General features: G+C 51.5%; 2 protein-coding genes across 7 annotated transcripts; both read left to right on the top strand.

Annotated features, from left to right (window-relative positions):
- Window positions 1-105: 105 nt before the first annotated feature.
- On the top strand, window positions 106-16,878 carry TXN2 (thioredoxin 2). 6 transcript variants are annotated; one of them, XM_068191130.1, is made up of 4 exons: window positions 106-111; window positions 10,677-10,861; window positions 11,867-11,990; window positions 16,730-16,878. In XM_068191130.1, the coding sequence occupies exons 1-4, from the start codon at window positions 109-111 to the stop codon at window positions 16,844-16,846; spliced, it is 429 nt and encodes a 142-aa protein (XP_068047231.1). In that variant the 5' UTR covers window positions 106-108; the 3' UTR covers window positions 16,847-16,878. The 6 variants fall into 6 exon arrangements, with proteins under 6 accessions (XP_068047231.1, XP_068047236.1, XP_068047233.1 ...); XM_068191135.1 differs by lacking the exon at window positions 106-111 and adding an exon at window positions 9,925-9,953; XM_068191132.1 differs by lacking the exon at window positions 106-111 and adding an exon at window positions 10,044-10,161.
- Window positions 183-8,949, top strand: FOXRED2 (FAD dependent oxidoreductase domain containing 2). Its single transcript, XM_068191129.1, has 9 exons — window positions 183-279; window positions 756-1,301; window positions 2,741-2,992; window positions 3,470-3,739; window positions 4,404-4,570; window positions 5,211-5,376; window positions 5,883-6,124; window positions 6,966-7,136; window positions 7,906-8,949. The coding sequence occupies exons 2-9, from the start codon at window positions 778-780 to the stop codon at window positions 8,169-8,171; spliced, it is 2,058 nt and encodes a 685-aa protein (XP_068047230.1). The 5' UTR covers window positions 183-279; window positions 756-777; the 3' UTR covers window positions 8,172-8,949.
- Window positions 16,879-20,772: the final 3,894 nt, after the last annotated feature.

Raw genomic sequence — 20,772 nt, 5'->3', positions numbered from 1 at the left:
GTGTGTGTGTGCGTGTGCCTGCTTCGGGTGCCCCCGCGGTCACGGCTCCGTCCCGCGCCTGCCCCTTTAAGCGCCGCCCGCCCCCGGACACGTGGTGCGCGCGCCGCCATGGTGCCGGCGGCGGGAAGCGGCGGTGGCGGCATCACGTGACTCGGGGAGCGCGCTGCCCCCCCTCGCTCGCCCCCGCAGCGGGCGGGAGGCAGCGCCGTGCCCGCCCCGCCCTGCCCGGGCGGCGCGGGAAGCAGGAGGGAGCGGAGCGGCGGGAGCTCCATGGTGCAGGTGCGGCCCCGGGCGGGACGGGTCCGGGCGGGCGGCAGCGGCGGCGCGCGTCACGTGCGCCGCGCCTCGTGCGCCGTTTGGCGGGGGCGGGGGCATCAGGGCCGGGACCGTATTGGTGGGGGAGCGAGGGCAGCGCTGGGCACCCCGTCTCCCATTGGCTGGGGTGCTTGCGCCGCCCGTCCCCATTGGCCGGTGGGGCGCAGAGGCGCTAGCGACCAGCAGTCCAGAGGTGCTGCCCCACCTTGCCACCTGTGCGCTGTGGCGGGGGGCACTGTGCGCCCATTGGCTAGAAGGCCCGGGACCCCTGCTGCTATTGGCTGGCAGGGGGCAAGGCCCCGCCCCAACACCCCAGCCCGTGTGGGGTCGTCATGGCGGCCGGGTCTGGGCGGCGGTGGGCGAAGGCTGGTGGGGTCGGGGGTCTCCTGTGGGCAGGCTGCAGCCCCTGGGCTGACGCCTCCCGCTCCTCTTGCCTCCAGAGCCGGCTGCGCCAGCCCCGCCATGGCCCCGGCGGTCTGCGGGATGCTCTTGGGGCTGGCCCTGTACGCCTGCAGCCTGTGCGTCGTGAGTGGTGCCACGTTCCTCTACCACGACTACTGCGTCATCGGGGCCGGCCCCGCGGGCTTGCAGGCGGCCTATTTCCTCCAGCAAGCCGGCCGGGACTACATCGTCTTTGAGCGGAGCCATGCTCCCGGCAGCTTCTTCGCGCTCTACCCCCGGCACCGCAAACTCATCAGCATCAACAAGCAGTACACGGGCAAGTCCAACAGCGAGTTCAACCTCCGCCATGACTGGAATTCGCTGCTCAGCCACGACCGGCGGCTGCTTTTCCGACGCTACTCTCGCGATTTCTTCCCCAACGCTGACACGATGGTGCGCTACCTGGAGGACTTTGCTTCCCTGCTGAAGCTGCGGGTTCAGTACAACACAGCCATCATCCATGTGACATTGGAGAAGAATGAGCAGGCCTGGAACGGCCATTACTTTCTCTTGACCGACCAGGACAGGAAGAACTACAAGTGCAGGTAATGGGCAAAGCTGGGGCTTGACATGCAGCTCAGAGCTTTGCCCTGTTGAGGCAACAGTATCTCCGAGGATAGAGATTTCACAGCCTCTTAGAGCCTTAATCACCATCAGAGGCGGAAAACATTTTTTTAGGGATTGGCAGGTGGATGGGTGGAATAACTGCTCCTGGGAAGGCATTGCCTTTCACAAGCAGTGCTTTGCTTTGGGCAGCTGAGGAGGTTGTGGGAGGGCAGACACACATTGGCTGCCATGGCCGTCACTGCAGCGCGTGTTCTTGATAGGTATGCTTGAAATCACTTTTGTTTTATCACTAGATAATTTCTGTCTGTGAAAAAAGTAACTCGGTTGTACTCACAGGCAGCACTGCCTTTATTGCAAACTGGATTGAGTCAGTGCAGTGACATCTTGCTCCCGTTTTCCCCCATGTGCTCAGGGGTGTGTCCCAGACAAGTGAAGCCCTTGTTTGGCACGGAGCTGGAACGGGGCGGGGGAAACAGAGGAAAGTAGGGTTTTTTGGGGGAAGGGGCAGGGACTGTGAGAAATTACCTTCATGGCTGCTGGGTCGCTGAATTCCCCTTCCACTCGTCCTATTTACATGTGTGTATCCCGAACCACCACTGAGCTCCATTCCTAAAAACCTCAAAGTTACTCGTGTGAACATACGGAGTATATTTCTCACCTCTCCTGAGAACCTCCGCTCTACGACAGCAGGTCGTGCTGGCTGTCACTTGCCGGTGTGCTGCTGGCAGGCTCTGAGAGGACAGACGGCAATCCCCGGACACCCACGTCCTGTGAGCGCTCGGGACGCTGTGTAAGCAAGGCTGGCACAGCAGGCAGTGCTGCTTGCCTCAGCCGCCTGGTGCTTCCATCTAAGTCACAAAAACTTCCTCACGATTCAAGTAAAAGCTCTTATAGAGTGATATAAAAAGATCACTGTAGTTATTTTTGGTGTTAACAATTAGTGATGTTGCTAACATGTTTTTATGACTGGCAGTTACATTCCAAAATATCGAAACTATTTCCTGTCTATCTTAAAAATTACTTCTGCTCTGCCAAACGTCAACTCAAATTTTAAATCAAAGTAATTTTTATACAACATATAATCAACCTGTGATACTGACAGTGAGTTCATATGAGTAGAAGTTGCATTCATGAACAGGCGAGGGAGATGCATATATACAGCACCCACGCTGACTGTTACTATATATAACAGTGTTCCTAGTTGTCCTGAGGATAGGGAAGAGAGGAGCAGGTCATTAGTTGAAGCTAGGTAGAGGTTTCTTTTAAAACCATGGCCTGTGCAGCTGGTCCAGTGTCGCTTTGGGGGTCACATTTGCAGTCACCTTCCACAGTGGGAGGAGGGAGGGGGAAGGAATGAGGAGATGGAGCCCCTTTCCTGAAATGCCTGCATTTCCATGTTCTATCCCTGTTTTTGCAGCTCTTTGTTGGTTGCTGCTGGGACGTGGGTTCCCAATGTGGTAAACTTTCCTGGTTCAGAGTATGTTGAGGGTTACGAGACTGTGTCCATCAACCCGGAGGACTTCGCTGGCCAAACCGTGTTGATCTTGGGCCGAGGGAACTCGGCCTTCGAGACAGCGGAGAACATCCTGGGTGTCACAAATTTCATCCACATGGTGAGCCGGTCCCGTGTGCGCCTCTCTTGGGCCACCCACTACGTCGGGGATCTGAGGTAAGGAACTGCTCCTATTCCTGTTTCTAACACAGCTGGAATATAAACAAGGAGAATCACCTCTTTCCCGGGCGACAGGCTGGACTGGTGCTGTTGTCGTGGGGGCCACAGGGGAAATACGGGGCTTTCTACAGGACTGTGGTTTAAAGCAATCCAGGTTGCAGTTGCTGAACACAGAGGCTTGCTGAGAGCTTTTTAGGACCTGTGTGAAACAGAAACATGTCCACTTGGAAACTATAATCTTTAAAATGTACTGGCTCTCAAGTTATTCCTTTGCTTCCAGTTACAGAGGAAAGTTAAGAGGCTGGTTGCATCCTGCAAGGACAGCAAGACTGTGTTCCTTTTGCTGTTCCTGTGAGCCCTGAGACTCTGGGGATAACCTTTACACTGAAGAGGAGTTGGGATGCTTGATAAATGATCCCATTTTCAGCAGCTAAGACAGAACTTCCCTCCTTTACATTCTTGTACTTTCCATAGAGCAATTAACAACGGCCTGCTGGACACCTACCAGCTGAAATCTCTGGATGGGCTTCTGGAGGGTGACCTGGAAGATCTGGCTATCATTAAGGACAAAAAGGGAAAGCTGCACATCACACTGCGGTTCTACTTGGAGAACCGGAACATCAGCGCGGGCATCGACTCCATCACCCTCCCTCAGGATGAACTGGACAACTTTGCCACCCGCGCGCCTTATGACCGTGTCATCCGCTGCCTGGGCTGGAAGTTTGACTTCTCTATCTATAATAGGTGAGGGAGAACCAGGATCTCCATGAAAAAAGGTATTTAGGCTGAAGGGCCTGAGTAGGGAGGAAAGGGAAAAGCAGGTCTTCTGCTGGCAGCGTTGTTTGGACCTCTGTGTGCTCTGAGCTGCTTGGTGCTGCACAGGTAAGGCCGCGTCCCAGTGGGAATGTGTGTCACTGCCCTCTGACCAACAGGCTTTAAGGCTGTGCAGATGGGAGCAATGAGACCTGAGTGACACAGAAAAGCTTGTACCTTTAGAACTTAACATCCTGACATGCCAGATCACACGGACAAGGCTAGCAATGTTTGGGTTTTTTGCTGAAATGAGGATGATAAAGGTGCAGACTGCTACAAAAAGTTTTTGTCTGGGAAAAAAATTCCCTGAGGATGCAACCTTCATTCCACCTTGGTACATCCTGCAGTTGAAAATGATACTGCTAACTTCACTGTCTTCCAAATTAATTGTTAATGGCTTAGTTGAGAATTAAATGGTGTCCAGGGCTATCTTGAGATCAACACCCTTATCTTCCAAAGATCCTCATTTTAGTTATAAATGCCACTGACAGCAGCAGGGGTATGAAGCAGAATCTCACGGTGGCTGCAATATAATGTGTAAACCCTTTTTATTTTTCTACTCCTGTCCTTCCTGCTCTTCTCTTTTGCATATCAGATCCCTGAGAATGATGCCAGGAAAAGGGAATATTAAGAAGTATCCTCAAATCAAACCCAGCTATGAATCTAGAGGCACTCGGGGGCTTTTTGTTCTTGGCACTGCTAGCCATTCAGTTGACTTCAGGAAATCTGCTGGGGGCTTCATCCATGGATTCCGGTATACAAGTGAGTACTGGGGTGTACAGAAAGGGCAGAGGTGGAAATCGATCCTCCCTTCGAAGGAGCAATCCATAGCTTACTGCTGGAAAGAGATTGCCCTTAGTCTTGTTCTGGCAATAAAAAGGACAAAACACAGTCAAGCTGCAGCTGTATCATCTGCAGTGGAGGAGAAGTGACTTGGGGTTATATATGAAGTTTTTGGTTGTCTTTCTTTGTTTTGTCTTGTGTCTCTCTCACCCGCTGTCTGTTATTTATGTAACACAATAGATTTCTTCCTGCCAGACGCTCTGCCTCGTGACAGGCTGTGGGTGAGAGGTCTGTGCTGTGGAGTTAAAACCCAGCAGCTGTGGGCAGCAGAGAGAATTTCCTTCTTTATGTGTGTGTGCCCATCCTTATCATTAAAGGACTGCTGAGAAGTAATGAAATATCCCCAAGGACCCCCCACCCCCTCCCCCACCACTTAGCATCACATCAGCTTTCTGAGGGCATCTCCACTGCAGTTACCAGCAATTGGGGTGGGAGATCCTGAGCACAGAAGAGCTGTAAAGGTTGTTTATTGAGTCCTGCTGCAGCACAGAGATTTGATTTCTTAAAGCATAAGCTTGTGTTGTTAAATAAGCTGTCGTTGTTTCTCTTCATGTCTTAGCTCGGGCAGTCCATCGCCTATTGGAAAACCGTCACCATGGTGTCCCATGGCCATCCACAGTCTACCCTATTACACAGCTGACCAATTCCATCATCAAGAGGGTGAATGAGGCCTCAGGCCTCTACCAGATGTTCAGTGTCCTGGCTGACATCATACTGCTGAGAGAGTGAGTGAGTGAGTAATTATTCCCAGCACTGTGCTCCGTAATTTCATTTCTGTTTCTTTACCATTGCCTCCCATGTTGCCACCACATCGATTGTGCTGTTCCTGCCTAAGGATGTTACCATCGCATAGGCAGCCACCCCAAACCTGTACTACTGCTGCAACTGGTGCCCAATTGCGCAGACTGTTTCTCCCTCTTAAAGGGCTGAAATGGTCCAGACCTTCCCTCTAGGCTCAGAGGTGTAGTACGCTTTTACTGACCCCAGGGAAAAATTTTGTTGAGCAGTGCTACTGTAGAGAGAATCCCATAATGTAGGAAAACAATGGTGTCTTGTAACAGTATCTGCAGCCTTTATAAGCTCTGTATCAAGTCCAGCTCAGATTTGTAATGACCAAACAAAATTACTATCTGATGACTTTTTGGCTTTAGCCTTGACCAGCTGAGGGTGGGTTGGATCCCAGCTGGCTTTCTCTGATGGAAAATTCCAATGGTGTGTTTTCAATTCTCAGGAATGCCACAGCATTTGAATACCTGGAAGAGTACCCTATTGGAGTCCTGGCCGAGCTGGAAATGCAGACGGGAAGAAAGGCTCGCAATGGGCTCTTTGTCATCATCATGGAATATGGGAGGAATTTCTCTGGGGCTGACAAGGATGTCTTCTACTACAACCGTGCTGTGGGAGAGGCGCAGCATGCCTGGCAGTCCAACTTTTTGCACCCTGTTATTTACTATTACAAACACCTCCCAACAGGTAAGCTTTCCTGCTAGTTGTGTGACACAACCAAAACAAAGAGGGATAAAGATAAATCAGAGCCAGAGTGGGGGTGGTACCTGAAAGCACTATTCCCCCTTCCTGTGAGACACTTCCCACCACTGTATGAGCTGAAAAGGAAGCTGAGAGTTGGCAAGAATGTTCCATCTGTAGGACTGATATAGGGGGTTGGGGGGCGGTGGTGTACCAGAGACCTCACATTTGAAAATAGGAACAAACAGGCGTGCTGGAAATTTCCCCATGCCCAAAAAGAGGAACAGTTCTTCCCTTTGACTGGCACCCTAGGTGTATTTTGCAGAGCTTGACAGATGAGGGTGGTGTTGTTTCGCCAACTTGCTGCCAAGTGAAAGCTGCTCTCTGGCAGGCCCAAGTCTGAGAGGTCACACAGCCACAGAGGCAGCCAAAGGCAAGGGTTTGAAGAGGAGTGTTCTATCCAGCAGCAAACAGGCTCAGAGTAGACTTCCGTGGGAAATGAGTGCGTTGAAATCTTCATCTCCAGAAATCCAGGGTCAGGGTTCAGCTTGCCTTCTCAGAAATAAGCATGATGGGTAGCAGCATTAAATGCACTACAGCCCATCTGGCAGTCCCTGCCCAGGGGGAACAGGAGTGAAATGACAGGAATGCTACAGGCAGGGTCAGAGGGCAGCTGTGCAGTGGCAGGCTGTTGAGGGCAGAGCTAGCAGAGGGGATTGCCAATGAAAGTAGTGGATTAAAGGGTCAGGACAAAAGCAGAAATAGCTGTCACATCTGCTTACCACTCCCCAAGCTCTTTTTAATGCCATTTTGCTTCTAAGAGATTCCCTTAATGTTCTCTTGGCAGAGCGTGAGATGAGAGTCCGTCCCCCAGACTGGTCTCTGCCCCGGCCAAATGCCATCCATCACATTGTGGAGGACTTTCTGACAGACTGGACAGCCCCGAATGCTCACATCCTGCCACTGAGGCGGTTTCTGGAGAACTGCCTCGGCACCGACCTGCGCAATTTCTTTGCAGGTAATTTGTGCACGGGGTCGAAGTGGCAGGAAGAGGAGGAGCAATGTGAGGAACTGACAGGAGTGATCTCTTCTGCAAATAGCTGAGATCTCCCTGTGTTGAGCTGCTTGTCTCACTGTCAGTCACATCTCCTCAGTGCACTCACCAGATGGTACAAAGTGCTGTTCTGTGTGTATGTTCCCAAAGAGTCCTTGCTCTTGTTCACCATTAGAAGAAGACTGGCCCAGGCATGCCAGGATTTAGAGAAAGGCATGTAAGGTTGGGTTCAATCCCTTTTCCAGCTGCAGCTTTCCTTTCTTCTTCATTATCTGAACATTTCTTTGTGGCATTGTGTACTAAATTTCACATACTGGTGATTGGATTGCTTTCCCATGGGAAATGGGAGTGCTGTGAAGTGAGAGGTGAAGAGCCTCTGCTGCCTCCCTTCCTGATCTTAAGACTGATATGGGACCCTCCTGCAGGAAGCCCATGTGGCACACAGAGGGAAGCCATCTTGTAGCACAAAGAAGATGCCAGATGGATGCGAGCTCAAATCCAGCTCCTTTTTCTCTGTGTGCAGACTGGGGATCCCTCTCTGCATCTCCTGAGCTCTGCAGAATTACGTCAATTACTGTGCTGCCACCCGGGGCAGGGTACCAGGTGGGAAACTCCAGCCATCTTCCCTCATCCTCTCTGCCTTTTGTTTTGAGCAAGTCCCTGATAGTTTATGGGAGTATTTCCCTACAGGGTATCTCTGCTGACTCTTAAGTTTTGATCCTTTCCCTTGCAGAATCTTGTTTCCTGTTTGCCTTCACCCATCAGAAGCTGCCTCCCTCCTGCCAGCAGGGGTACATTCGAATGCAAGGACTGGTGGGGAGCCAAGAGCTCCGGCATCACGCGGTACAGGCTGGGCTGCTCCAGGATTACACTCACACAGACTTCTCGGGTGACAGCCCCCCTGACAGCCACGATGGGTCACAGGAGCAGTTGATGAGAGATCATGGGATACCAGTTCGTCCTCTGCAGCATCTTGTTAATGCCAAGGATGAGCTTTAACCTTTCTTGCTCCACACTGAAATCCACAGGTGCTCATGTGACAGTACTGTAACAGAGATCCACAGCAGGATTCTGCCCTTTCCAGCGTCCCTTTTCCATCCCCATGCCTCCCACTGATCGTGAGTTGCCAAAGACCTGCTCAGATCTTGCTGTTACAAAGAGGACCAACATACTCTGAGGGACCAAAACCCAGCGATGCTGAGGTTCCCATGTTGTCCTTGCAGAGTTCAGAGTTGCCTGAAGATGGTGTTGGTGTTTATCTCACTGAGCAGTATTTGCAGTGACGTACGAAGCCACAAAAGTGAGCGCAGGAATGCCTGAGAAACTTCAGATGTCACGTTGCCCTTCAGAGGTGGCCTGCTCACACCCTGTGGCTCTCTGGTCCCTGGATGCCGTACGCTGTATATACTTGAAGATGTGTTTCTGCATTGAATCCTGAAGTGGTACTCCAGGCAAACTTCCTGGTATTTTTCCTGCATTTGAGCTAGGGCAATTGTGTAGCTTGAGTGGGGAAAGATGATTTTTTTAGTTACTGTATAGGTCAGATAATTTATAGTTTCCCAGAGAACACTACAAGGGACTCTTTCCTCCACGAGAGATGAGTAGCTTGCTTGGAATGCCTGGGACACAGAGCCTTAGAGAGTTTGGCTCTGCTGTCCTCATATTTTTCTTCTCCCACACCAAGCAGCCTAGAAGGTTAGCCCGTCTTTTATAAAGCATGACCAATATTTCTCCTATTTGCACTATGTCCCATCAAGAAAGTTTGATGTTGTTAAAATGCTCTTTCTCTGTTTTATTCCCCTACAGTCACCTTGAGATTCTAAAGGGACTGGCAGGGAGGTTGTCTGCACTTTACTGCTCTCCTTGTCAGCCACGTGTGTTTGCCCTGTGGACTCCTTCCATGGGCCTGGAGCTGCAAAGCAAGAGCAGTTTTGAGATTGACCTCATGATGTCCCTGTGATTTCTAGGAAATACAGGAGGGGTGACAGGGGAAAGGATTTTATCTCCAAATGTTTTCAACCCTCTAGCTTCTTAAAAAATGCACACTGTTGCTTCCAAACTGAGGGGGGCTGTACTTTAAATGTACCTAAAGCTCTCCCAATCCATTGAATTCAGCTGTTGCCCTAAAGCTCCAGTTCCTTGGAGAGGCAGGGGAGCGGAAGAGGTCAAGGAAGTGACAGAGGAGTTCTTGCTCTCTTTGAGAATGCTGGGCTGTGCAAGCAGTGCTGCTGCTGAAGATAGTGCCTGTTCACATGCGGCTGGAGAGGGTGGCAAGGGCCACGCCGGTCTGTGGTCACCCCTGAGCGTAGGGGGTGCAGGTTGATCCCGGTGCCCTGCCCGGGTGGGCGCGTTGTGGAGCGGAGTTAATTGCTGTCTGGGGAGCTGTGGAGCCGTGCGCTTCCAGGAAAGCTTAAAGAAGCAGGTGAAGCCCGCGGCCCTTTGCCTGGCCTCAAGCCGAAGAGAGCCGCCTCCCGGAGCGGCCGGCACCGGGGCCGCCTGCGGAGGGCGCGCCACGGCTCCTGCTGCGCCCATTGCAGGGCTGCGCCGCCAATCAGCAGCCAGGGTCCGCCCCACGTGACATCCCACAAGAACCCCCAGGGGCGGGGCGAAACGGGCTAAACGACAGGCACGGCAGCCAATCGGAGGCGGCCGGCTCTTGGGGCGGCAGCCAATCGGCTGGGAGCGCGGCCGGCCCGTTCGCAGCCGCCTTCCGGCGGCGGCGGCCGAGCGGCGCGGGCGGGCGGAAGCTCGGTGTGTGCGGTCACCTCCGCGCCCGGGAAGGTGCGGGCGGGCGGGCGGAAGCTCGGTGTGTGCGGTCACCTCCGCGCCCGGGAAGGTGCGGGCGGGCGGAAGCTCGGTGTGTGCGGTCACCTCCGCGCCCGGGAAGGTGCGGGCGGGCGGAAGCTCGGTGTGTGCGGTCACCTCCGCGCCCGGGAAGGCGCGGGCGGGCGGAAGCTCGGTGTGTGCGGTCACCTCCGCGCCCGGGAAGGTGCGGGCGGGCCCGGCGGGTGGAGCGGGGCCCTCCCGTCCGCGCCCTCCTGCCTTCGGGCTCGGGGTGCAACGGGGCGCCGGCGTCTGGGGTTGTTCTTCCCCCCCAGGGTTGGGGCCCGGGGCCCTGTGCCACCTGTTGGGACATCAGCTGAAGGAGCCCCGCGGTATCGCTGCAGGCCTGGGTCTGCCCTGTGGGTGGGGAGGAACGGGCGGTGGGGGCAGCGCTACTCTCCAGGGCTGAGGGCGAAAGGAGCCCTGTGCCTGCTGCTGTCTCCCTGTAAACGGGGAGGAGGCGGGGTCCAGTTGGGGGCCCCGTGCCCGTTGGGCTGGAGCTGCGGGGCGGGGCAGGGGCCGGGCACGGGGGCAGGGGGCAATCCACGTCATACCCCATGAGCTTCTCTCCTGGACACCGCCTGGCCTGCGGGCTGTCCTGCCGAGGGACTCGGCTCAGGGCGCTGCTGCAGTGGCACCAGCCATGGGGTGCGCCCACGCCACCAACCACTCTCCCCACAGATGGCCCAGAGGCTGGCTCTCCAGCGGCTGCTGTCGCTGCCCCCGCGGGGGCCCCTGGCATCCCACGGGAGGGCCTTTGGCACCTCAGCCGGCCGCAGGAGCACTTTCAACGTGCAGGATGGCAGTGACTTCCAGGACCGGGTGGTGAACAGCCCCAAGCCCGTTGTGGTGGACTTCCACGCACAGTAAGTTCCGCTCGTGCCTCTTGCACCCCTCTCCACCATCACCCGTGCATGATATTTACTTCTCAGCCTGTGACTTTCCTGATGTGGTGGCACTCCGGGCTCACCATGGAGGGGCATGCCTGAGGGCTTCCCAAGCTGTGGAGCCCAGTGCTGAAAGATGCTTCTGCCCGTCAGGCTCAATCCATGAAGATTCCCCTCACAACTACACCCTGTAGGAGTGCCAGGAAGACATTCCCCTGGGTGGCATAGCTGCACCTTCCAGGTGCTCGGGTGTCATCCCAGCCCCAGTGTTGCTTCATCCTACAAAAAATGCCTCAGGAAAAAGCTCTGATATCTGCCCTATTTGGCTTCATGGATGCAACATCCTCTTAGAAACATTAAAGTTTGTTAAGAGCCACGGAGAGCTCTGCACTTGCTATGCCTCACCATTGTTATGGTGTATCATTCCATGTTTCGTAAAGCTGTGAGGTTTTGAGGCTCTTTATTGCAAATGTCTTTATGTCTTTAATAACAGCTGTGTGACACCAATGGCAGCAATTGTCATCAATAAAAATGCTGTCATCCACCTGCCAGTAAAAATATTCCTAGATGCTATCTGCTCTATTAACAATACTGATTATCTTTGGGTTCTTCACGTATTTTCATAGTCCTACAGTTACTGTTATATGAGCCTGTTACAGCTGACTTGGGGCGAACAGAACACAAAACAGCCATAAAACTTCTGCTCTAAATAAACTAACTGACAAACCAAAGTGAGCATTAGTTGGGATCATCCAGGGAGGAGAGGACAATTCATTGAAGCCTGAAACTGGATGCAGAGCTTCCTTAACCTTTGACAGCTCCTTTGTGAGAGAAGTGTTTTTCTAAGCCATGGTTCTGGAATTGTATTTCCAGGCTGGCTGTTGAGTGGAACAGCAGTGGTGATAAAGGCACTGGTGTACCAGCATGCCTTCCATGGCTGCACCTGCCTCTCCTAATGTCCCCTCTCTTTTCCTGCTCCATCAGGTGGTGTGGTCCCTGCAAGATCCTAGGCCCCAGGTTAGAGAAGATGGTGGCCAAGCAGGAGGGGAAGGTGCTGATGGCCAAGGTGGACATTGACGATCACACAGACCTTGCTATCGAGTACGAGGTAGGAGGTAGAAGAGCACAGACTTTCTTTGGCTGGCAGTGCCCTGGGCAGAGCTGTGCCTGCACAGCAGCAGCATTGGAGGGGAGGGGAAGCCCAGAGCCTACAGGATCCTGATCCATTGAGTCACTTGTCAGTAGGTGGATTTTGCTGCTTGGCTCTGCTCCAGCTCTGCTGGTCATACCCAGCATCCCCACCTCTAATTCTGCAGGGAGGTGTCCTCTAGGCCTTGCAGGTGTCTGTCAGTGTAAACACTTCGCTGGCCTCGAGGAACCTGGAGTACACATGGCATTTTGCTGCCAGCTGGGCTGCTCAGGTGCAGGACAAGATTGTGAAGTTACAAGCCCCACTCTGCCGAGCTACTGAACGTGGTTCTTTGTGCAACCAGCCTGTCCTCTCTTTCCCTTCCTTGTTCAGGATCTCGAGCTGGGTCATAACATCCTCATCCTTAAGTTGCAGCACAAGGAGACACAGTGAGTTTTGTTTGGACAGGTAGAAGCCAGGTCAGAAAAAAAACATCAGGAGCACATGTCCTGCTCTTGAATGGGGAGGACCTTGGTGCTTACACTAGTGTGTGACATTACTGCTGGGTGTGTTCCCTGTGCTGCCTTTCTCCCAGGAAGGAGTGGAATGACTGGAGAAGGCCATGGCTTTAGTTTACGTTATTCATTTATTTGTCCTCTCTGTCAGTGGTTTGGTAGTTTAAGAAACACAAAAGCCCCTCTGAGGGCCATGCTTGCCTATGTTGTCTCTCCTTGCAAATAACCACTCTGCCCATGGAGTTGGAGCATCCTGCTGTTATGTTTTACAGGGAGGAAAAATGCTTAATTTTCACTTGCGTATCACTCAGATGGATCTGCTCCCCCTCTGCAGATGAAGTCCTGCTCCCAGGGTGACAACTAGCACAGCAAGCTCCTCAAGCTGGCCTTAAAAGTGTGAACCATCTCCTGAGCAAGCTGTCATTTTGTTGAGCCTGGAGAAGATGCCATTCCTGCACCCTGCTGAGCCAGAAGGAGACAGAAGTGGAAACAGCTTGTTCCCTCCCACTCTTTCCTCAGGGAGACCTTTCTGCCTGCGCTGTGGTGGCGTGCTCACACAGCTGGTTGCTACAGTCATCACTTGCAGCTCCCATAAGCTCAGCACGAGAGCCTGTGGTGCTCTCCAGGGGGGGAGGCCTGCTGGCAGATACACCCCAGGCCAAGGAAGATGGCTGCTGGCTCCTGAGCAGGGCTGGCTGCTGCTAGCCCAAAAGGCTGTGTAGCTCAGAGGGTGCTGGTGAGAAGTTGAAGAGGATGAGGTGGTTTTAGTGATTATTTAAGAGTGTGTAAATCCTAATAGATGCAGGGAAAGCTCTGGTAGCAACCATGCTAAGGAGAAGAGAATAGAGATTTATTAGCTCAACTCACATATTGTTCCAAGCCTTCCAGTAGATAGAATGAGCTGGGACTACCAGAGGATAATCTCAGATGAGTGGAAAACAACAAGCAGGGTGTGTGCATGCAGAGAAAGGTCTGTGAAAAGAGGCTGAAAGTCCCAAGTTGTGCAGGTTTGATGACATGCTGCATGTCCTCTCCCCGTGGGTGCTGAGGGAGCACTGCCTGGTGTGTGTGTTTGTGTGCAGGGAGGACTGAGGCTGCAGGGAAGGGTCAGCTTCTAGCAGTTCATTTGGGAACCTTATATGCAAACGTGATGATGAAGTTTTTGTTTTGCAAGAGGCCCTCCTCCACTTTTGAAGTGATGCATGTATGTCTTGTCTTGGCTATTATCCCCATGGCTAAAACACTGTCCTTAGACTGCCTGCAAGTACCATAGCTGCAAACAGGTAGGGGGATAGGAGAATTTTCTGCTCAGATCTTTGTAGTTTGGAGCATCCTTTCTGAGGCAGAAGTTTTGTTCATGTGCTGAGCATGTGCTTAGTTTTGCTTCATCTTCTGGGAAGTTGCCATGTAAGGAGAAATGTAAGGGCTGATGGGAAGGCACCAAGTTGAGATCAAAGAGGGACCAGAGTGTTTGTGAGAGATCAGGAAAACCACAGGTGGTGTTTAGAGGGGATCAGAAAATATTTGTTTTAAAGCCATTCTTTCGGGGATCAGATGTCTGCATGCTGAGGAAGTCTTTGTTTGGGGGTTTTCAGTGTCTGTGCCACCCCCACAACTCCTTCACTAGCTGCCAGGAAGTCTCACTCCATCCATGTTTATTCCTCTGCCCACACACACACACAGCCCCCAGCCTGCTGCCTGCTTGCACAATGTCCTCTTCAACAGCCTCCTTGGTGCAGAGGAAGGCAGCAGGAGGGGGAGAGCCCCTGGAAGAGCTGAGGAATGCTGGCACATTCCTTTATACAAGCCCTTGGCTCTTAGCCATTCCAGCTTAAAACAAAGCACAGATGCATTTCCTGCAACTAGGAATGTCCCCCATGCCCTTCCCTGTCCTGTTATGCCCAGCACAAAAGTGCTTTCTCTGGGGACTCCCCATTTTATCTAATACCTTTCATCTCTGGTTGTGGCCTTTCTCCACTGCTCCAGCCAGCTCCTGACCTCTCACCTCAAGAGCAGAAAGGGAGAAGAAATACTGCAGTCTCTTAAAATTCTTTAGATTCATCTCTTGCCTTAGCCAGTTGCCTATGTGTGTGGTGACCAGGAAGGGGCAGCCCCTTCTCTGGCCCCTGTGGATGGGCAGCTCAGGAGAGCCGCTGGGTACAGAGGTGGTCATTCATCAGTGGAGCTCCATCCCGTTACCTCCTCCTCACTCAGAGGCCTGGGTGAAATCCTTCCTCCTCCTCTGTTGTGTGGCATCTCAGTTTGTATAAAAGTTTCAGATGGGAGAGAATTCCCTCGGTACGGGTGCTGCCAGGAATAACCTGGATGGCTATGTTTGTTTATTTATCTGTGTGGTCAACATTAATCAAAAACAGACTGATTTTTTTCTGTAGAAATGCTCTTCAGGGAGGAGTAAAGTTTGTTTAGGTTCAGTGCAGATGGGACCCAAAAAAAGAAAAATTGCCCTCAACTTTGCATTCTAGAAATTCCCATGATATTTGCTTCTCAGCCAGCAAAACAAAGTACGTGCTCCATTAACAGGCTACCCTTGCTGCAGCTGGCAGGAAGGAAGCTGACAAAAACATGTTTTCTGAGCAGAGGAAAGTTGCCTTGTGCCCCCGGTTCTCATCTGGCTCTGCAGCACCAGCCCCAGACCTTCCACTCTTTCTTTGGATTTGCTCACCTGCACAAAGAGGGAAAGAGACAGAGGAATCAAGGCCATGTGAGACTCGTGGGTGCACTGGTCGGCCTGCAGGGCCTGGCAACATGGTGTTGGCTGCTTCTGCATAGAGCTTCCAAGAGTTGCCTGTTCCTCAGCCCAGCCAGCTAGGGGCCAGCTCTTGTTTTTTTTGGATGGAACTGGAGCAGCTCTGCTCGATACTAACCCACTGTGCAAACCAGAGGGAGGCTCAGCGGAGGTTTGCCCTTCTCAGGGGTGGAGTAGCCGAGTGCAATGCATCCTTTCTCCTAAAATCACAAGGGAATGTATCGCTACCATCGCGCCGGTGCTGGGGCCCAAGCCCTCTGGATCTGCTCCCTGCAGTCACTAGGAGGAGCTGAAGATTGTAAATTGAGCAGTCCCGACGCTCCCATGCCTTCAGATGAGACTGCACAAGCCCTGAAAGACACTGTGGGGAGCCACGCTGGACTGCCCAGCTGGGACCGGGTGGGAAGGGAAGACAAAATGTCCCCTTCATCTCAGGCTCCCAGTGGGAGAAAAGCCAACCCTCTGATGGGTTTCCAGAGGGATTTACAGATCTTTGTTGGCAGCAGGGCTGGCAGGGCACATGGGAAGACCCCACAGGCTGGAGGAGAGTCAGTGGGCAAGATAAGGACAGGATGTGTTTTAGGGGGGAGACTTTGCAGAGATAAGCTGTGGGGTCAGAAATGTGATCAGATCTTCCATTGCTGCAGCTCTCCGAGCTCTGGTTGTTCCTTCTTTCAGTCATGTCCCTGGGGTTTCTGCTGTCACCAGTCAACCAGTAAGTCCCTGGGGAGTGTTGTCATTTCCAACACTGTTCTCTTGGATAATTCCCAGCAAACTTTTTCTGAGCTAAAAAAGCAGTGCCTAGAGCAGCACAGCTGCCTGTTAGCTCTGGTCAGCGGGACTTTTTTACTTCTTACCTAATCACCAGGGATCTGCACTGAATGACCACTGGTTTGTGACCAGATAAATAACTGAAAACAGAAGTGGAGAAAGGAAGAAGACTTGGAGGAGGTTGTCATTGCCATAATATGAACAGGAAAAATGTCTGTGCAATGGTGGGGTGGGTTAGGATTAGAGCTCCAGTCCTGTCTGGAGAAGAACACAGGTCCAGTCTGATGCTACCCTGGCCATAAAATGTCCAAAGGTCATTATGTCTGTGTCCTAGGTGTGTTCGTTTATGATAGGACAAAGGGAAGGAGAAGAAGCATTTTTATTGGAGATGGTTTTCATATTAGCTGTGGTTTTGTCTTTAAAAATTTGGGTCTTATTTAAACTCAAAAAGTAGTCCAGCCTTATCACAAGTCAAGTGGTGTAAGTCAGTGCAGAGAGGGGGAACATGGAGCTCACCTGGCCTGTTTTGTGAGTGGACATCTTACCCTAGAGCAGTGCACGCTCAGCTCCCTTGTAGCCGCTTCCTTAGACTTCCATTGGGAAACCAGGTGCAGGTGGCTTCCTGCAGGCTTTGCTCACCTGTCTCCCTGTTTCTCTTGCCCCAGGTGTCAGCAGTGCCAACTGTGCTGGCTATGAAGAACGGAGACGTTGTGGATAAGTTTGTGGGCATAAAGGACGAGGATCAGCTGGAGGCGTTCCTCAAGAAACTCATTGGAGCCTGAAGTAAAAGGGTGGCTGTACCTCTGCCTCTGGACACGTCCATGTTGTGCATTCCTTGCCTGGGAGAGCTGGGGGCAGGTCAATTGCCTGCCCTGTACAACCTGGGGGTTTCTTCTGTTGTGGTGATTTTAGGAGATGGAAAATGTTGTAACCCTTCCCTCCTCCCCCTTCTCATGAGCAGCAGTAGTTGCAAAGGGCTTGAGGAGCAGGGCTGCTTATTCTCAAAACGGGAAATGTGGCTGGAATTAGGACCCTGTGTTTATCAGCCAAGAGCTGACGTGCAGAGCTGCTGCTGCTGCTGAGTTAAGAGGAGGAATGTTTTTGTCTCTGCCTCACATCTGATAGCCCAGAGCAGAGGGCAGCTGCTCCCTGCAAGATGATGGTACATACCTACCCTGGGTGGGTTCGTTTAAAGCTGAGAATGCCTCTGTCTTGTCTGTGAAACCTGTCTCTTTCTTCCTTTTTCCTTGTGTTGCTGGGACATGTACAACTCCTCCACAAATCCATGGGTTCCCATCATAATCTTATAAGAGAAAATAGAGAGAAGTATTTTATAGATCTCCTTTTGTATGTCTGCAGCAGTAGAGAACTATTATCAGTCACTGCTGTTTAGCCAGGAGAATAAAACTTGATTCTCACAAATCTGTCTGTCCAGTGAGGTGAGTTGGGAGTATCAGCAGCACAGTTTCTAATGATGGGCTGGGAAAGTGCAGGTTGTGACTCAATCCCTACTAAAGGGTAATGTGCTGAAAACAAAATAGAGGATTCCTTCCATGGGCTTTCAGTGCTGCCTGTAGGACCCCCTTTGTGTGCTGCTGGATCCAGGGGGCCAGAGGGAGGACTCACCTCTCACAGATGAACAGCTGCGCATTGCACACAAGGAACCTGAGCTGTGCTCACTCCCCGGGTGCTTTTCTCACCCCTCCCCTGTCTGTGGAGCCTGAGAGCCTCCCTCTCCTTGTTGTGAATAATTAAATGTGGTCACACGGGTGAGCCCTGCCAGAAGGCAGCCTTTTGACTTCAATTGCCCTGACCTTTGGACTAAGGGTGCCTGTTGTGAGCTTCTATCTGAGCAGCCTTCAGCCCTTCCAACCTCTTCCTCCTCCTCTCATACACCTGTTTCCTGTCAACCTGGCTTCTGAGTGCTCCCAGCCTCCTCCTCTGCTTGCAGGCAGAGTACAGCATCAGCACTGATGACTACTGTACTGTTTAATTCCAGCTTGCTTATCTAAGCTGCATGAGAACATTGTAAATGCTTAATAACTATGTGCAAGCTGCTTTTTTTTTTTTTTTTTTACAACACAGCTTCTGTTTCTTTCCGTCAGTCTTAAATCTACTTTGCCATCGCTCCATTTTACCTCCCTGCTATATGAGGGGCCAGGCAACTTTTTTTCTGCACCTCTGTGGTGATCCAAGTCCTACTGGCTGACATCACTGCTCCTACCTGCTTCTGTCACCCTGGAGCCTGGGCCATAGCACAAGGTGGCACAGGTCTCTTGAGGTGGGTGCCTCCCATTCGGGCTGGGCTGATCTCACTGCTGGCATGCTGCTAGAGGTGATGTCACTTGAATGTAATCTGGTAAAGAACTGTTGGTCAGTTACAATCAATAAAAACTGGCATTTCATTTTATTCCCGGGATCACAGAGGCTGTGCTGCTCCTGACCTCCTCGGGTTTCAGACTGGGCAATTTCCCCTGCAGTTTCAGTGTTCCTGCTCAGTAAACACTTCTAGTAAAGACTCTGAATTTTCCTGCACAAGCAGGAAAAGTAGGGGAATAGCGTCACATACCCAACAATAATCAACTTTCTTGCCTTACCATCCTACAGAACAGGAAAAAACACAGTGACTTTGCATTGTGTAATTAAGGGGCAGTATAAAATAGTTATTTTATTGCTTCCTTCTGAGGAAAAGCAGATCTAAAGTGTCACTCAGCTGTTAAAGTGCCAGCACGCTTTAGGGTGCATTATGTGGAAGCCACAACTGTTTTTTTTGAGATAAATGCTGAAGACCCACGTACTTGGTGCCCTGTGGGAATCCTTCAGAACAGTGTAACAGGTGGACAGTAGGAGGAGGAGTCTGGGGACACCTTCAGATTCCTCAAGCAGCCTGCAAGGTTTCCACCACAGGACAGGACTCGGAGGGTATTTTCTGTGCCAGGTTTTTAATTCAGCTCCCTGTTTCCCAACTGCTGGGGAAGGCTTCAGGGATTCCCACAGTGGTGTTAATAACAGGAGCTGCAAGCAGGAAGCAGTGCCAGCAGTGTATTTATGTAGTGGTTAAAGAGGGATTGCACAGCAATTTTCATGCCACCTGAATGTGATGTTGGTCTTTCCCGATTGAAGGGAGCTGAAGCAATGGGTAATTCCTCAGCAGTAGTTGTTTTTTCCATGTCAGCTGGAAAAATGTTTCTCCAGTGAAGATGAAGTTTGTTTTCCCTTTTGGAGTTAAGCACATTGAATCCTCCTCTGATCTGTCAAGCATTTGCTCTCTCCTACCCAAGCCTGTCTATTTAACAGTAGCTTTCTCAACTCTTAATGTTCCTTGTTTCTATTTTAAGAGGATGTGGCAGTCAGTGCCTTCCCAAAGGGAGCAACGCTCAGCTAAGCCCATGTCTCTTCCCCATGCATGTTTTGAACCCAATGCCAAGGTTTCCCCAAGGGTCAGGCATAGTGCCTCTGTCCTCACAGTCTTGTCCAAGGCGCCTGATTCCAGGCAAGCAGAGGTTTTCCATTCGTCTCTATTGGCTTTACACTTGCATCAAGCCCTAACACAGCTGCTCCTTTCCCCAAGATGTTTGTGCCTGCCTGCTGAACTCCAAGTTAATCTCCAGCTGCTTTGGCTCATAGTGAATATCTGCAAGGACAGAGGGAGAGCTTTGCTGTCTTGTCTACCAGAGGTGCTATGCCAGGACCAGCTTCAAGGGCTGGTAGAGGATGGAAAACTCAGGTTGCTTGGCTTGCAGCACGCAGTGGGCTGTGTATATGTGGTCCTCTGAAGGGGATAGTTTGAGCCAGTTTGTTTCCAGTGAGGTCTGACCTTGGCAGCCTGGCCAGTAAATCCTTTGCTTTATCAACAAATACGATTCCTCCTGTGCAGAGAAGAAAACAAAGACAACTCCATGTCAACAGGGAAATGGCCCCCACTGACACTGCCTTAGGCAGGGCCTTTCACCAGCCAGGCTGTTGGCCCCTAATAGTTTGTTAATCACTTTGAGCTTCCCCTCACACACCTCATTTTTCTCATCCAAGTAATTCTAGCATTCAGACATAATCAGCAGTTAAATTCTCAGCCCTGCAAGGCTGTTGGCAGCAATGTTAAGCTCAGTGTTGTTCAAAAGTACTGCTAAATGGTGGCAAGTGTTTGCTGTGAGTTTCCTGCAAGTTAAAGAATAACAACAGCTGCGATAATCTAGTCAATAAAAAGATAAGATAAAACTACCATAGGCTTGATTTCCAAACCAAAACCAGACTAGATCACCTGTTACACAGTTTCTTGTCCTCCTTACTGCCCCTGCAACACATCCAGGCTCAAGCTGTGGTTTAACCCCAGCTGACAACTAAGTACCAGGCAGCTGCTTACTCACACCTCTCCTGGTGTGATGGGGAGGAGAATCAGGGGGGAAAAAGGCAAAACCATAGGTTGAGACAAAAACAGTTTAATAATTTGAATAAAGTAAAATGTAAGAATAACTTAATAATACTCATAATGAAAAGGGAAACTACAAAAAGAAAGAAAACACAAGAGAAACAAGTGATGCACAATATAATTTCTCACCATTTAGCTGATTGATGCCCAGCCTGTCCCTGAGCAGTGATTGGCTCCTTCCAGGTAACTCCACCACTTTATATACTGGGGATGATGTCCTGTGACATGGAATATCCCTTTGGCCAGTTCGGATCAGCTCTACTGGCCATGCTTCTTCCCAGC

This window comes from Anomalospiza imberbis, chromosome 5 (assembly GCF_031753505.1).
Source record: "Anomalospiza imberbis isolate Cuckoo-Finch-1a 21T00152 chromosome 5, ASM3175350v1, whole genome shotgun sequence".
Lineage (NCBI taxonomy): Eukaryota > Metazoa > Chordata > Aves > Passeriformes > Viduidae > Anomalospiza > Anomalospiza imberbis.
Note: the sequence above shows the minus strand (reverse complement) of the source record. Positions and strands in the feature narration are given on the sequence as shown.

Excerpts from the sequence above, each read along its gene's own strand:
- TXN2 (XM_068191130.1), top strand. Across the intron at positions 10,862-11,866 it reads GTGGTGGACTTCCACGCACA|GTGGTGTGGTCCCTGCAAGA; the intron begins GTAAGTTCCGCT and ends CTGCTCCATCAG. Across the intron at positions 11,991-16,729 it reads ACCTTGCTATCGAGTACGAG|GTGTCAGCAGTGCCAACTGT; the intron begins GTAGGAGGTAGA and ends CTCTTGCCCCAG.
- FOXRED2 (XM_068191129.1), top strand. The coding sequence starts at position 778 with ATGGCCCCGGCGGTCTGCGGGATGCTCTTGGGGCTGGCCCTGTACGCC. Across the intron at positions 1,302-2,740 it reads AGGAAGAACTACAAGTGCAG|CTCTTTGTTGGTTGCTGCTG; the intron begins GTAATGGGCAAA and ends CTGTTTTTGCAG. Across the intron at positions 7,137-7,905 it reads CCTGCGCAATTTCTTTGCAG|AATCTTGTTTCCTGTTTGCC; the intron begins GTAATTTGTGCA and ends TTTCCCTTGCAG.